General features: G+C 36.5%; 2 protein-coding genes across 3 annotated transcripts; both read right to left on the bottom strand.

Annotated features, from left to right (window-relative positions):
- Positions 1–1456: 1456 nt before the first annotated feature.
- LOC115957500 (protein RDM16) lies at positions 1457–6882 on the bottom strand. Of its 2 annotated transcripts, XM_031075756.1 has the most exons (7): positions 6130–6295; positions 4673–4756; positions 4472–4590; positions 3826–4278; positions 3539–3733; positions 3291–3451; positions 1457–2637 (listed from the first exon to the last, which is right to left on the bottom strand). In XM_031075756.1, exons 3-7 carry the CDS (start codon positions 4511–4513, stop codon positions 1764–1766), a joined length of 1725 nt encoding a protein of 574 aa, XP_030931616.1. In that variant the 5' UTR covers positions 4514–4590; positions 4673–4756; positions 6130–6295; the 3' UTR covers positions 1457–1763. The 2 variants fall into 2 exon arrangements, with proteins under 2 accessions (XP_030931616.1, XP_030931615.1); XM_031075755.1 differs by having other exon boundaries at positions 4472–4756; positions 6130–6882.
- Positions 6883–11254: 4372 nt separating this feature from the next.
- LOC115957501 (receptor-like protein kinase HERK 1) lies at positions 11255–14543 on the bottom strand. Its single transcript, XM_031075757.1, has one exon. It carries the CDS (start codon positions 13930–13932, stop codon positions 11488–11490), a length of 2445 nt encoding a protein of 814 aa, XP_030931617.1. The 5' UTR covers positions 13933–14543; the 3' UTR covers positions 11255–11487.
- Positions 14544–14784: the final 241 nt, after the last annotated feature.

Genomic DNA, 14784 nt, shown 5'->3' on the forward strand with positions numbered 1-14784 from the left:
TCGCTGTTTTAGACAAATATATAGATGGGGAAGAAGTGGTTCACATGCTTAACAACCACATCTAATAAATATGAGCAATAAATACTACGTAATACAGAGTCATGAGAGCGAAATTTTCTGGTCCAAATTAACGTGTAGTGTTTTTTGGACTTTAATACCGAGGCCCCCTAATACAAAGTAGAATATGGTGGCAGAATTTAAATCGCCGACACTACGTGGTCAAATCAAAAGCAAGGGGATTTACTACATACCCACCAAACTTGTAAGTAATAACTCATCCCGTAGGATGATCTGGAAGAATAATGCGAACTCCATTTATGAGTAAATTTCTAACAAGTTAAAATTTCATAAATTGAGGCCATTTCTTTGTAACAAAATTGATGAACAAAACTTCATTTGTCAATAAAGGGACAGCCATAAGCCTCCTTGAAAGTGAAACTGAAACAGCCAGTCCTTTACAGATTAAATTTTGCATGTCAAAGAACAGACAAGAGTGCTTTTTACATTTATGTTAAAAGATACTGCAGAGAGTCATAATTAGATCTGTTCATGGACCAAGCAGGGAATGCAAACATTAAGATAAAATCTGTAGGGCCCAGGCCTTGCTTCGACCTTGGGCCTCAATTGAGTTCCTGAGCCTGGCCCAAAAAGTTCCCAGGCTCAAGCCCAATAACTGACTAAATATAATAGTAGTCTAATTCAAGATTACGAAACTCAAAACATTCAACTATCTTTTAACAACTTTGAAGTCAAGGTGAATATTGCATAATAACCTGTCCTTGGGATCCCTTTATTTTTTTCCCCTCCCAATTTCTCAAGCTATAAACTGAAATTGCAAGTAACATTTACGCCAAACAAAAGTAAATAATTTTTTTTTTTTTTTTTTAAATGGGACTATTTGTTATTTTGTACCTAGACCATACGTGGCCCAAAAATTTAAACAGGTTTACAACTTACCCCCAACTAGGCCTATAGAGCCTTAAGCCCAAGCCCGCTTTCAATGAATGAAAGCTCCGTGAAGAAAAAGTATGTAATATAAAATGATATTACATCAGTCATATCAAAATTTAATAATTAAGACACATACAAAAGAACCATATCAACATTCTACAACTAATCTCAAAGGTGTTACTGGAGCCGAGGTTTATTTTGTGCATCTCCCATGGATTTTGATTAGTATTGATACCAAAAATACATTCTTTTCAGGCGGGCCAGCCGATCCTTGTACAGGTCTAGACTAGTAATCCAGACCAAACAATCGTAGGCCACATGTCTTCTCTGCCAATCTGATTTTTTTTTTTTTTTTTTTTTTTGGATAGGACCTGTTAATTCTCTTAACATGACAATCTCAATGAAGTTCTAACAAGTTTAGCATGCCAATCTGGAGCACGATGCTAGCTAGTTATCATGACTCATTTACTGAAAAATCAGGAAGGTAAATATAACAAAAGTTACAACACTGAGAAATCATATATCCATGGATTGAAATATTAAGATGTCCGCGAATAAAGATAAAATATTATTCTCTTCTGAACTGATTATCAAATTGGAATTAATTGACCATAATTTCAGTTCGTTACCAAAGACTGTCGAACATTGTGTCATGTATGACTGTAAGCATATGCCAACACAAGGCAATTTCATTCAGTGCAACTACAGCAACTTGCATATAAAACTTCATCCAAATGATGCAATTTCTTGCTACAGATGATCAAAATCATCCAAGAAATAGGGAATCCTTCCATCAAAGCAGTTTTCTCCAATTATGTTTGATCATCTGTATAGTTAACAGCTAGATCCCAGTAATTACCAACACCAGCATCAGCAAAAATTTTCCGGGCAGCAGCTTCTGTCATGCACTCATGAACTGAAAATCTGTTGAAATTCGGTTTGGCAACATTCCCTTGCCAAACTAAGACGCATTTGTTAGGAGGTTTATCATCACTTTCATCTTCATCTTCATCCTCCTCTTTTACAGCAGAAGCCCAATTTATGCGTTTAAGCATAAGCTTGCCATACCTCTTTATGGACTTGTTTCCTCCTTCAACAACCACAACACTAATACCATCACAAATCACAGCACATCCACTCAAGCGGTTCTCTTGGGCATTAACATCAACTTTGAAGCGTGTCTGAGGGTGTGACAGGTCATTGATCTTGTAAACTGATACAATGGCCTCCGGTGTATTTGACTCATCAAAGAGCTTCCGCTCTTTTTTTTCCCGGCGCTCAGCAGGAGTGAGTTTACGAGCAATATTCCTGTCTATGTGAGCTTGCTCACGTTCAGCTGCTGCACTCCTGATTTCCTTTTCAAGCCTAGTTGGATCTTGGGTTGCTTCAGAGCCAAGGACTTTCATCAGATTGCTCATTTTCACTTTTGGTTTTGGAGGCTCAATCAGGCCTTGTCTTATCAACTCCTGCTTATCTTTCTCCCTAGCCAAACGTCGCTGAGTACGGAGTTTCTTCTGCTCCTTCTTGGTTAACTTCAAGGGTTGAGGTGGTGGAGGAGCTGGCTCAGCAGGGGGCTCAATTGGACGAGGATGTTCAACATAGATAGTGATCTTCTCCAACTTTATATTATCCATGGCTTTATCAGTAATGTCACCATAAGTACCAGTTTGCAAGAGAGGCACATCCCTGATGATTCCAGTAAACATAATCAATAAAATAAAACTTACACCCAAAAAAATAAGGACAGATGGCTAAGCTAAAGTTCTTAAAGACTATTAAAAATAATAATAATAATAAGAAGAAGAAGAAGCAAATGGAGGACAAGGAAATGGATTGGTCCTTTCTGCTTCATCACCTACAGTAAGCCCAATAGTTTTTTATAGGTATCACCTACAGTAAGCCCAATAGTTTTTTATAGGTTCATGTGCTCTTTTTAGTGGTCAACAGTGTGACAAGACAATGTTAACCCTTACAGTTAAATGCCAATAGTTATAGTTCAACCCTCAGCCGTTTCAAAATCAGAAAACATACAAACAAATCCAATCATGCTTTTTCAGAATTCATGGGTATTCACAGAACAGTAAAGAATCAGATGTGACTCTCAAACAACAGCTTTCTCTGCAATCAAATAAATCTCTAACATAACGCCCCACCTAGACTTAGTTTTTCAGCCCTTAGTTCGGCAGTAAAAGAGAATGATAATCAGATTTAGCATTACCAATATAGCCTTTATATCATATTCATTCCCCCAAATCATGCCAATCAGACTAATAAAATGCCTCAAATAAATGGAAATGATTCAGTATAAACCATGTAATAAGAATTCAATATCAACTTACCACCACTCAACATCAGGAATTGGGTCCTTAGGTTTTTCTTTGGTGATAACTCTCTCTGCTACCTCTATTAAATTTGGATTAATATCAGGTGCTGCCTTTGCCTTAGCCAACTGTGCCTGTTTTGCCTTCTGCTCTTTTGCTTGTGCTTCTCCAAATTTACTCTGCAAAACCAAAATGTCTACAAGTAAAAAATACATGTGTTGAATTGGTAGAAGTTATAAAGGAAACATAACGGCAACAACAAATACCTTCAGTTTAATATGCTCAGCATCTTTTGACCATTTGCCTTCTTCAACAAACTGGAAATTCATCCTCTTAGGCCTCAAAAGCTTAGTTTTGTTAATACCCATCCTCTCATCAAAATGAGGATTTGAGTCTGGATCAACATCTAATTCAGGTTTCAGAATCTGAAATGCATCCTTTTTCTGTTTATTGATGTTGACCTGGAAAATTTAGAAGACAGGATTAAAGCACTCACAAAATATACCTCAAAAATTATTTATACATGTCTGAACAGATTAAAATACTCACAAACCTTTAGAGTGCTAAGGTTGCTTGGTTTAGTCACATTCACCACATTTCCATGTTCATCTATCTCCCTACCAAGCGCATCAAGACGAAGAACAGGGGCCTTGGTTGGCTTTTGTGGGACAGCAACATCTGTTGCCACCTGACCTGGAAACAAGTTTATGAGAGGAGCAAACTCTGGGTCCTGCCGAAAACCCATCCTGGCAGCAAGTTCCTGCGCACGTTTTACTGCTTCAAAATTGGGTACAGCTGTGAGGCCTGCAGAAGCACCAGGATCAGCTGCAGCAGATGCAACAGGTAAGGCTGATGAGCTTGATATCACCCCTGCTGAAACAGATGCAGGGGCAGTTAACAGAACCGGCCCTTTCCCTGTTCCAGTAGACACAGATTGTGCTTTTGGTTCCTCATTCAATCCTAAGTTTGACCTGCCCTCTGAACTTGTGCTAGCACCCTTGTTCAACTACATGTTCAAGATTTTAGTTAATACATACTGAAGAACACCTACAATCAAGAAAAGAATCCCAACAAAAAAAAAAAATCTGCACACAACTTTAAATGAAAGAGGGATAGAGAGGTTAAAGCACCAAAAAAAAAAATCACTGCAATGGCTACACAGAACATAGTGTGGATGTATTCTAAGATGAATGACTTACAAGGGGAATTTTCTTCAGCTTCTCTGACAATTCTTTCTGCATTTGTAAAGCTTTCTTAGCTTTAGCTAAAGCATCAAGAGATAGACTTCCACTTTTTCCAGCAGCTGAAGATGTCCCATCTGTACTAGATTTTCCAGGAACCTCATGAGATCTGGTAACAGTAACTCCCTTATTTTCATTTGTGGTAGAAATTGAAGATACCTTTGTAGGAAGGGGATGACCAGGGGGCAAAGACATCTCATGCACGCTGCTGGATTCCATGGTGAGTGATTCCAGAGCAGCACCCTGTGTCAAAAAATAAACCATAAGTTCATCCACTAGCCCCTCAAAGCTAGATAATAGAAATGAAAAACAAATTACAAGAAGCATGAAGGAGGTGCGCACAACTTTCCTCAGCCACTGGAAAATTGCCTCCAAGGTTAAGATACTGTTTTATTATATTCAGTTTTTTTTTTTTTTTTTTTTTAAGCCCATAATGTCCTTGCCTCATGAATGCATTTTTGCTATATAGCAGTTAACTTATAGCATTTGTACTCACGAATTTAACCAACAACACTCATGTTCATCCCCCAATTGAAACTACACTCACACTTTAATCAATGCGATAAAGTCACAAAATATCGTATTTTTTCATGACGAACTGTACAGTACAATAGACTAATAAGGTTGATGGGTTGCATTATGCTAAACCAGTATAATCAAACTACGTTGGAAAACTTCGCATTTTCACAGCAAAGCTTGAAATTAATCTGTCCCCCATATAAACACTTTGAACAGGCAAGCAGTTGAAATGTGTGGGTAGTGCATTATCAAAATGAACCTCATGTACTAAAATATAACAAACACCAATCCTATATGGAACTGTTAAAAAACATCTATGTATAAATTATACCTGAGCCACCTAGATTAGAGTTCAACAAGACCATAAAGATGTATCTAAATTCATGTCACGTTCAACTCAATAGAATAGATTGACAATCACTTTCATTACCCTAACCTGGCCAATATTAGACCAAACATGTATCCTTCCTAACACAATCCATTCAGACGCTAACAGCCCTAACTTCAACACTCTCAAAGACTTCAATTTCTCAAACCTCCAAACTTCAAAGGTTAAACTTCAGCGTGAGCACCCCATTTAAGCAAGAACCAAAGTTCTTTTCATAAGAGATGTAATTTTTATTCAAATGAGAAATAGACCAAGCAAATAGTTGACCAACTCGTAAAGAATTACAATCTCAGATTCATAAGGTCTATAAACTATTAAACACTAGAAAAGAAAGTAGCCAAGACGCTCCACAAAACAGTCATACACTCGTATAGGGACCTCATCAACACGGAGATAGGATTCAAACTTAGTACCACCTAATTTGATACATGATAAACTACCACATGTCCCAAAAACCTTAATTAAGAACCGAATCCTTAATTAGATACACGATATCGGCAACCAACTTTTCAACTGCAAAATCAGGCATTTTTAACATACTCCTAGTAAAAACTTGAACATATCATCACGAGCCACAATGGCTTCACTAACCTATAGTTTCAGCTACATGTTTGGATATGTGCAAAACCATAAATTTGAACTACAAATCATCTACAACATCAAAAACAAGAATTGTAAATAGAAAAAGGTCAGTAAACAAAAAACTTACATTACTGGCAGAGGCGGTGCCACGGCGGCTCCGACCATTGTCAAAAAGCTCATCACTCACCTCTTCCTTGGCCTTAGAATCAATGAAATTCACTCGCTTCTCATCTTCAAAGCCCCTATCAACCTCAATTTCCTCTTCTTCCTTTACTCTATCTCCAAAATTCCTTCGCTCCTTCTTTTCCTTCCTCCCTTCTCCATTCTCCGCCTCCTTTCTCTCCGAAACCCTAGCTCTTTTATCAACTCCATCGCTCCTCTCCTCGCTCACGCCTCTCTCTTTCCTCTTGTGCGATGAAGAATGCCGCCTCTCCACGGACCCGTCCCTATCGTACAGTCGCTCGAGCTCCTCATCATCGGACAGCTCGCGTTTCGCGTCGCGATGCTTAGTCCTATCCCTCTCTCTACTCCCTTCCCTCTCGTTCTCGCGCTTCGAATCGCGGTCTCTGCTCCCTTCTCGATCCTCGTGAGAGCGCTCTCGACCAGATCGGTGGCGATGAGAAGAAGAGTAGTGGTGGTGATCGGAGGAATCGCGGTCCCGCTCGCGCTCGCGGTGCTTGTCGTCTCTGGACGATCGGTGCTTGTGGTCTCGGTCGCGATCGTCTCTATCATCTCTGGTGCGCTTGCTTCTTCTGTCTCTCTCCGAGAGGCGGTCCATGCTAGGGTTTAGTTTTGCAGATCACTCTCTCTCTCGCTCTTTCTCTGAGTGTCTCTTCCCCTCTTTTTTTTTTTTTGGGGGGTCTGTCTATGAATGATTGATGCAAAATTCTGAGCAGATAACGGCTCAGATTTTAATCTATAACCCGGTTACTTTACGGGTTGTCTGTGCTGAACCGGGTTTTATTGATATTTTCATTTTTGTGACACAATCCTATTCCTACTACTACCTCTGTACTTCATGAATAAATATTTTCTTTTTCTTTTTCTTTTTTGATATAATTGAACTAAAAAATTCCGCATTAAAATAATTGATCACCAATTAATTTTTGATAATAAATTCTTTATAGTCCTATTCAATGACAAAAAACTTTATTTGAGCTAACTATAACTCATGGAGCATAGAAAAGCTTTATTTAAATTCTAATAAAAAATCTTCCTTCTTCTTCTTCTTTTTTTGTGTTGTTTTACCTAATTTATTATTCACATATGCAACTTTCTTTATTTATTGTTTTTATTATATAGCATTTTAGTAATTTTTGTTTTCTCTCCAAGAATAAATAAATTCTATCTCTTCCCTCACCTTTCTTATTTTCTTGAACATATCCTCCCTCTTCAACACTCCTTCTCTTTCACGTAAACAATTTCACATTTCACAAATTACAATTTTGTATTAGGTTGTAAACCAAGCTATTTATTAACAGCTTGAACTTGACTTGTGTTTTCATTTGTTTAACAAACAAGTTGAACTCATGCCCAAGTTTAGACTCGATTATTAAATGAGTTAAACTAAAACATAATAATGTGCTTGTAAACATAAGGCTTGATTAAATTATAAAAAAAAAATAAAAAATAAAAAACATTTTTTATAATAAAAAAATTTTATTTGTATATGTATATTTGTCTATACACACACACTCTTGAGATAGGATTATGTTAGGTTGTATATAGGTCCATACGATATCAAATTATTTATTTTTTTCATTTATTGATGTATAAAAATCCATTTATGTTAGTAAAAATTTAGAGTCCTGGTTTTATTATATATGGAAAAAGAATAAGTTATTAAGTAACTAGTAACTAGCTAGTGAACAAGATCAAGTTTGTTCAATAAAAAAATGGTCGAAGCTTAAATATATAATCGTGTTTGGTAATGAACTTGAACTCAACTCACATTCAACATAAAACTAAATGAAAAAACTTGGTATTTTAATACTTAGCTTGGCTAAGCTCGTAGCCCAAAATCCAAGTTCAAAACTCAAAAAATACAAATCATAAATTTACAAAACTCTTCCACAATTTTTCCAAATTTAGTGTTCTCCTAAGCTTTGATCAGAATCATGTCTAGCTAAATTACATGTTTGGATCAATGCAACTAGACACCAATTACAAAGGTGGCTCCAGAAATTATTTCTAGGGTGGCCATTAAGAAATCGATGAGGGTACCAAGAGTTTTAGTGTATAATTTTGACTTTAATCACTTGTTTGAGGGTATTTTGAGGAGTTGACCACCTAAAAACTATGGGTTAAATATTTCCTTCAAATTGGAATGAATTTGGGGATGGATATTATTTTATTTTATTTTTTGCTAAATTTTGTGGGTTGATTTGTGTTGTTATAAATTTGGGGAAATCAAAATTTATTTTTAATGGACTCTATTTTTTTTTTCAAGGTGGTCAACAACCATGTAATTTTTTTAAAATACAAAAAAATTTAGGGTATAAATTTGTGTTGTTATAAATTTTTTTCAAGTTAGGGTGGTCATGTGACCACTCTCACCAACACATAGCGCTGCTCCTGTACAAAGGCTGTTCCAAGTTATTTAATGCAATATGTGTGCATGTATGTAGCTTTCCCTTTTTAATATTATGGATGCCAAGAATGTTTTCTATGGAATTTAAGTTTATAGCCAAACTTTTTTATCAGTAAAATGTGACTAAACCAAAAGAACTTGGGGGACTTGGTTTCCACGCTAAGAGAGCAAGAAATATCTTTCTATGGCCAAGGTTTTTTTTTTTGGTTGTTGTTGTTGTTGTTGTTGTTGTTGTTGTTGTTGAGAAGATTCTATTGCCAAGTTGGTTTGGAAAGCTTATATAGAATGATTCGGGAGCATGGGTTAGGTTAATGTTCTAAAGTGCAAGTATCTCGGTAGGCTTAGCATATAGTAGATTGGGCTGGAGATGGGGTGGCCCATTTTATTGAAGGGATCTTTTTGGCCCATTAGAAATGGTGAAAACACACACAGGTGTTTCAAGGTAACTGGATTAGTAAAAGCTCTAATTGCAACAATGTGGTCATTTGCCATAAGCATCAACTGCTATGGAAAATTATGTTCCGTTGGGTATTTGATGACCCTAGCTTCACAGAAATAGGCTGGTTTTCATTCCATATGAGGTTCAACTAGTTGGGCTTATACCAAAGCTTGTCGATGCATGTTTCCATAAGGACTTTGACTTCTTTTCTGTTTTGGGATTTATATTGATTCCCAATGGCCCAAAACGTACAGGTATGGATCAAGTTAATTACAAATGGGTCCTCTCTAAGAAATCCAGGACTAGTAGGTGATGGTGTGGTTTTAGAGACCACTGTGATAAGTGATTTGCGGGTTTTCATGTGAAATAGAAATAGTGTATAACTTTGGGATATAAGAGTATCTCCAATAGTTTCTTTAAAACCAATTTTAGATAGAAAACATCCCAAAAATCCACTTCAACAACTTCTTCATCTCCATTTTTTAGATTAGAATTGCTACAATGCTTCTCTACAAGTAGAGAACATTGTAGCGTTTACTGTTCACACTTCAAATGTTTTTTTCTATTATAATAATCAGTTATTGAATAAAAAAATGTTGGAAGATATGTAGTTGTTAAAGAAAGAATAAATAATGAATAAAGAATGAATGAAGAAATAATATTTAAATGAGATAGAAAAAATGATAGAGAATCTATTGGAAAGTATATTTGAAAAAGTAGGAAGGTAAAAGTTAAATATCACTGTTCACTGTCCAAATAGTACAAAAATTTAGATAAGCTGCTAGAGATGCTCTAAGGTATAGTCTGTCCCTTGCTTCATGTATGTGTTTTATGTGTAAAGTTTCTTTTCTTGATAGTGCTATTAAAGTTTAATAGTAAAGAGGAAATACGTACTTAAAGCAGTATTTAAACTCATATTCTTTTTTAACCTCCTACAAAATGACATGATTGCATTCCATGAATCACAAGAACATATTTGTAATGCAAGTCATTGTTTGCTAAAGTGGCCTCCAAACACATCCTGTAAGCACTAAGCAGTAGAGAGTAGAGGTTTTTAGTTGGGGGCACAAAATTTTGGTGCCCAAAACATACAGTTTGTTCAGTTACGTTCCACATGTTGTTTATGAAATAAGGTACCAGGGTTCATGATTCTTGGGAGCTTGGCTAAAGAACAAGTTTAGGCCTGTGGCTGTGTGTGTGTCTGTGCATGCCTCTTTTGTTTATCTTAGTCATTCACTACAATGCTTTTTGTTTACCTTAGTCATTCACTATAATGCTTTTCTACAAAATGTTGGAAATATTTTAGTAAATAAACAAGTTTTGATACAACAAATAATATCCTCAATAATTAGCAAAGATATAAAATAAAAAAGAGTTTAGAACAATTTCAAAATGCTATAGAATCACACTGCGAAAACGTTGTCTTTAAATGTTAATTTATGCCACTTGGAATAAAACTTGGTGCAACTAGTTCTCTTGGCCAAATAATCCCTCAGGATTAAACTATAACGTCAACTTTCGTGATGGACATACTGCCACTTACGAAGGTTCAAGAACAATTCTCTATTGCCTTTCCTGAGAATAAATATATATTGTAGAAAAATATATGGGAGAGAAATATAATAGAATTATGTATATTCTAAATATAGAATAGTAAAAAGACCCTTTAGAAAATGTGTTATAATGAGTATTATATAGGCTACTTATGAAATAATAGTCTATAGTTATTGGTTACTAATAACCCATAAAAGCCTAATGACTATAATTATCAATTATTGCCTAACGGCTATATTTCTCATAATTGTCCAACGGCTATTTTACTCATAAATTTCCAACGGCTAGAAAATAAATAATAATAAAAGTGTTTGATAAACACACTCACACCAACACAAAATACATAAGATGACAAGTACGTTTCTTGTTTTGTTACCATAATGGTCTGTTTGGAATCCGCTTATTTTACTAAAACTGAAAACTTTTTACTAAAAGTACTGTAAATAAAAGTAAAAGTTAGTTGAAATAGTACGGTGAGACTCATAAATAGTTTCAAAAAGTGTAGTGGAGTCCATAAATAGTAGCAAAAATAAGCTAAATAGTAAAATATGCCGGCAAATTTCATCCATCCCAAATGTACACCAAGTAAAAAGAGATGTTGAAAGCATAATGATAATATACGCAGTATAAGCACGGCAATTAAAACCATAAATGAAGAAGAGCCGCACATAACCAATCAGATCTGGTACTGCAAATGCTATATTGGTGTACTTCTAGGTAGGAATTTACACATTTAATGGAACACAAAATCAAGCTAATTCATCATAAGGAATTCGAGGCACACCCCTTATGTACAATATCCAATACTCATTTCGTTGAGCTCAATATAAGTCTTTTTGCAAATCAAAAAATAAAAATAAAAATATAAGTCTTTTTGGCTTAGTACATTGCTTCACCATCATCTACCTCGTATCCTCTTTCACCATTTGGGCAAAGACCTTACTCATTGAAATACCAGCAATGTCACCCACACTGAATTGTGCAGTGGATACACTGATCTCCAAGTGATTGACGTGACTAACTTGTGAAGACAGATCACCAGCACAACTGGATCTTCGTTCATTACCTTGAAGTTGAAGTGCACACTCCAAATTCCAGAACACATCTCCCATTGAAGGTCGATCAACACCACATTCTGCCAAGCATTTCTCTGCTATTTCTCCAAACTTCATTAATGAATCTGGTTTAATTTGACCTGCGAGATGAGGATCTACAACTTCCTCCAATTGCTCTCTTTTCAGTGATTTACTTGCCCATTCAACTAAATTCACCTTTTCCCTTGGAAGGGATGGATCAATGACAGGTCTCCCACAAAGAACTTCCAACATGACTACCCCAAAAGAGTACACATCCGATTTTTCTGTCAGTTGTTGCCTTGTCAAATACTCAGGATCAAGATACCCAAAGCTTCCTTTTACTGCAGTAGTGACATGCGTCTTATCAATCTCAGGACCAGTCTTTGAAAGCCCAAAATCAGCAACCTTGGCCATGAAATTCTCATCTAGTAGTATATTTGCAGACTTGACATCACGATGAATAATTGCCTTGGCAGAGCCAGTGTGAAGATAGTGAAGTCCTCTTGCTGATCCAATGCATATCTCAAGCCTTTGCTGCCAACTTAAGCCGGGGAGATCAGAACCATACAGATGGTTCTTTAGGGTCCCATTTTCCATGTACTCGTAAACTATGATCATCTCATTTTGCTCGTCACAGTAACCAATCAGAGATACCAGATGGCGGTGACGAAACTGAGATAACATTTCTATTTCAGTCTGGAATTCTGCAAAACCCTGTTGTGAATGAGAAAACCCCCTCTTCACTGCCACTTTTGTTTCATCTCTCAACATTCCCTTGTAAACCTTCCCAAAGCCACCTACACCAATAACTAAACTTTCGCTGAAATTATCAGTAGCCTCTTGAATTGCCAAAAAAGGAAAGCGATACCCAAATTTTGAGCTAGAAAAGATAGCAGCCCTGTTGGGTGAGTTATTCTCCATTTCATTAGGGGCAAAATTTTCTACTGCCTTTGAATGGCTGACATGTGCATATCTTCGTCTTCTTCTTCTGCAGAGCACGAAGAGAATGATAGCGAAAATAACAGCTATGAACATTCCACTGGCCAATCCCACTATCAAACCAACTTTCATCTTAGAACTTTTTTTCAAATCAGACTCCAAGACAAGGCTGCCCTTGGAATTGCTTATTTTCATGATCTCCAGGCCATTAAGAATGGCATTTGGATAAGAATTACCAATATCAGAAGGGCCAACACTGACATTCAGCTTAAGGCTATCGCTTGACCTTGTGATGACATCCCTATAATAAGGCACACCCAAGCCTGATTGACTGCTAAGATCAAAATTTCTAACAACAAGCATTGAGTTGATATAAACATTGAAGCTTATACTAGATGAAGACATACTCCCAATGTCACAAAAGTGAAACCGGACCAAATACTCAAAGCCAGGATCAACATCAAAACGCCATGTCACATTTGCTTTGGTATTAGGATCAGATTCTGAGTCCAACTGAGTGGCAGTGCCATAGACAGAAGAGGGAGCGATAATATCTGTTACCCAGTCTGTCGTGAAATTGACAGCTGTAGTGTTTGACACAAACTTTGCAAGATTATTGTGAATCAGATACGTATCATCAGAGACCCAAAGACGCCATAGGGTATCATCTTGGGGATACACACTTTTGTTACCCATGTCTACCCTTTCAACTGTCTCTAATGCCTTATTCGACAAACTGTAATTGTTGTCTGTTACAATTGCTTGCGCACTCTTAGGAATGAGCTCATCAGGAAGCGAAAAAACTTCCAAGGCATTTATGAAGGCGAAGGAATTGGAACTAGGGGTAAAAGTAAGAGTCAGATTGCTTTGAGTTATGTTCAAAGAGTATTCCTTTACCTGAGGACCACTTTCTATTTGGAATTCTTTGAGAAGGGTGATATTTTGAGCTGATACTGAGAATTTTGCTGTGCTCAGATTGTAGTTTTGATAAATGAAAGGGAAGAAATATAGGCGAATCCAATGCCTCCCATGTTTCTTAATTGGAAATTTGTAACTAGAGGGTCCATCTAGTATTCTTGCAGTTTGGAACAGAGTTGAATTATAAGGAGATGAAGTAATTTCCAGGGTTGTGTTTGCAAGAATCTTTTGTGGGGTTGAAAGAATACTGGAATCAGAGTTATCACCCACAAATATGCGATCACCCACCGGTTCATTGGTGCGGGATCCACAGTCTATCAAATAATTGTCTATAGGATCAAACCCATATGAAACACATATCAAACACAAAATAGATGAAACCCACATGAGCAAGTCAAAATTTTTAGTACTCATTCTTAGTTAAACAACACACTCAACTGAGAGAGAGAGAGAGATACAGAGTGGGGTAGGATCTTGAAAAGCAAAGCGGATTGAAATAGAAGTAGCAAAGCTGAGATAATAATGGAAAGTTGCTACAAAAGTTGCAGAACTAGAGGTGTGAGAATTCTAGGATATTACAAAAATCTTCACCACTAATGTATCAGTGACACAGTACACAAAATCAAGAACATAAATGAATGAATAGACAAAAGGGGTCAAGGTTAAAGATCACCTGGAAATGGATGAAGAGGAAAATCCAGGTTCTTTTATCAAAAACCCAAGATGAAAGGAACATCTGAACTAGAAAGATCTCACTGCAATGAGCTCCCAAACTTGTTCAAACTAGTAGTTAAAAAACGACCAACGGGTACACCATGGGTTTATGTGTACAACAATATAAATGTAACGTACCAAACGTTAATAGACCACCACTGACAAAATTCACAATGACCGTACAATACAAGTGTTCAACTTTTTTTTTGGTTTTGACGAATTCATGAAACCAAGTGTAAAGTTACAAGAATGTAAAATCATAGAGGAGGACGAGGATAAGGAAGTCAAAAGCTTTTGATTTTCTGCCAGGTATTTATGTTAATAAAGTCGAGGACAGCTTTATCTATCTATGGATGGGTCATGAGTCATGACCTTTCTACGTGTGGCCTCTATAAGAGTTGTTAAAGATTAGGTTCCAAGATTTTCTTTTGCTTTTGTTTTTTTTTCCTTTTCAATAATAGCAAGGACATAACTCTTTTTACAATATGTTTCACAAAAATTGTGAATGTGCAAGTGTGCAACATCGGCTACTTCAACAATAATGCATGGTGC

This window comes from Quercus lobata, chromosome 8, assembly GCF_001633185.2.
Source record: "Quercus lobata isolate SW786 chromosome 8, ValleyOak3.0 Primary Assembly, whole genome shotgun sequence".
Taxonomy (NCBI): Eukaryota; Viridiplantae; Streptophyta; class Magnoliopsida; order Fagales; family Fagaceae; genus Quercus; species Quercus lobata.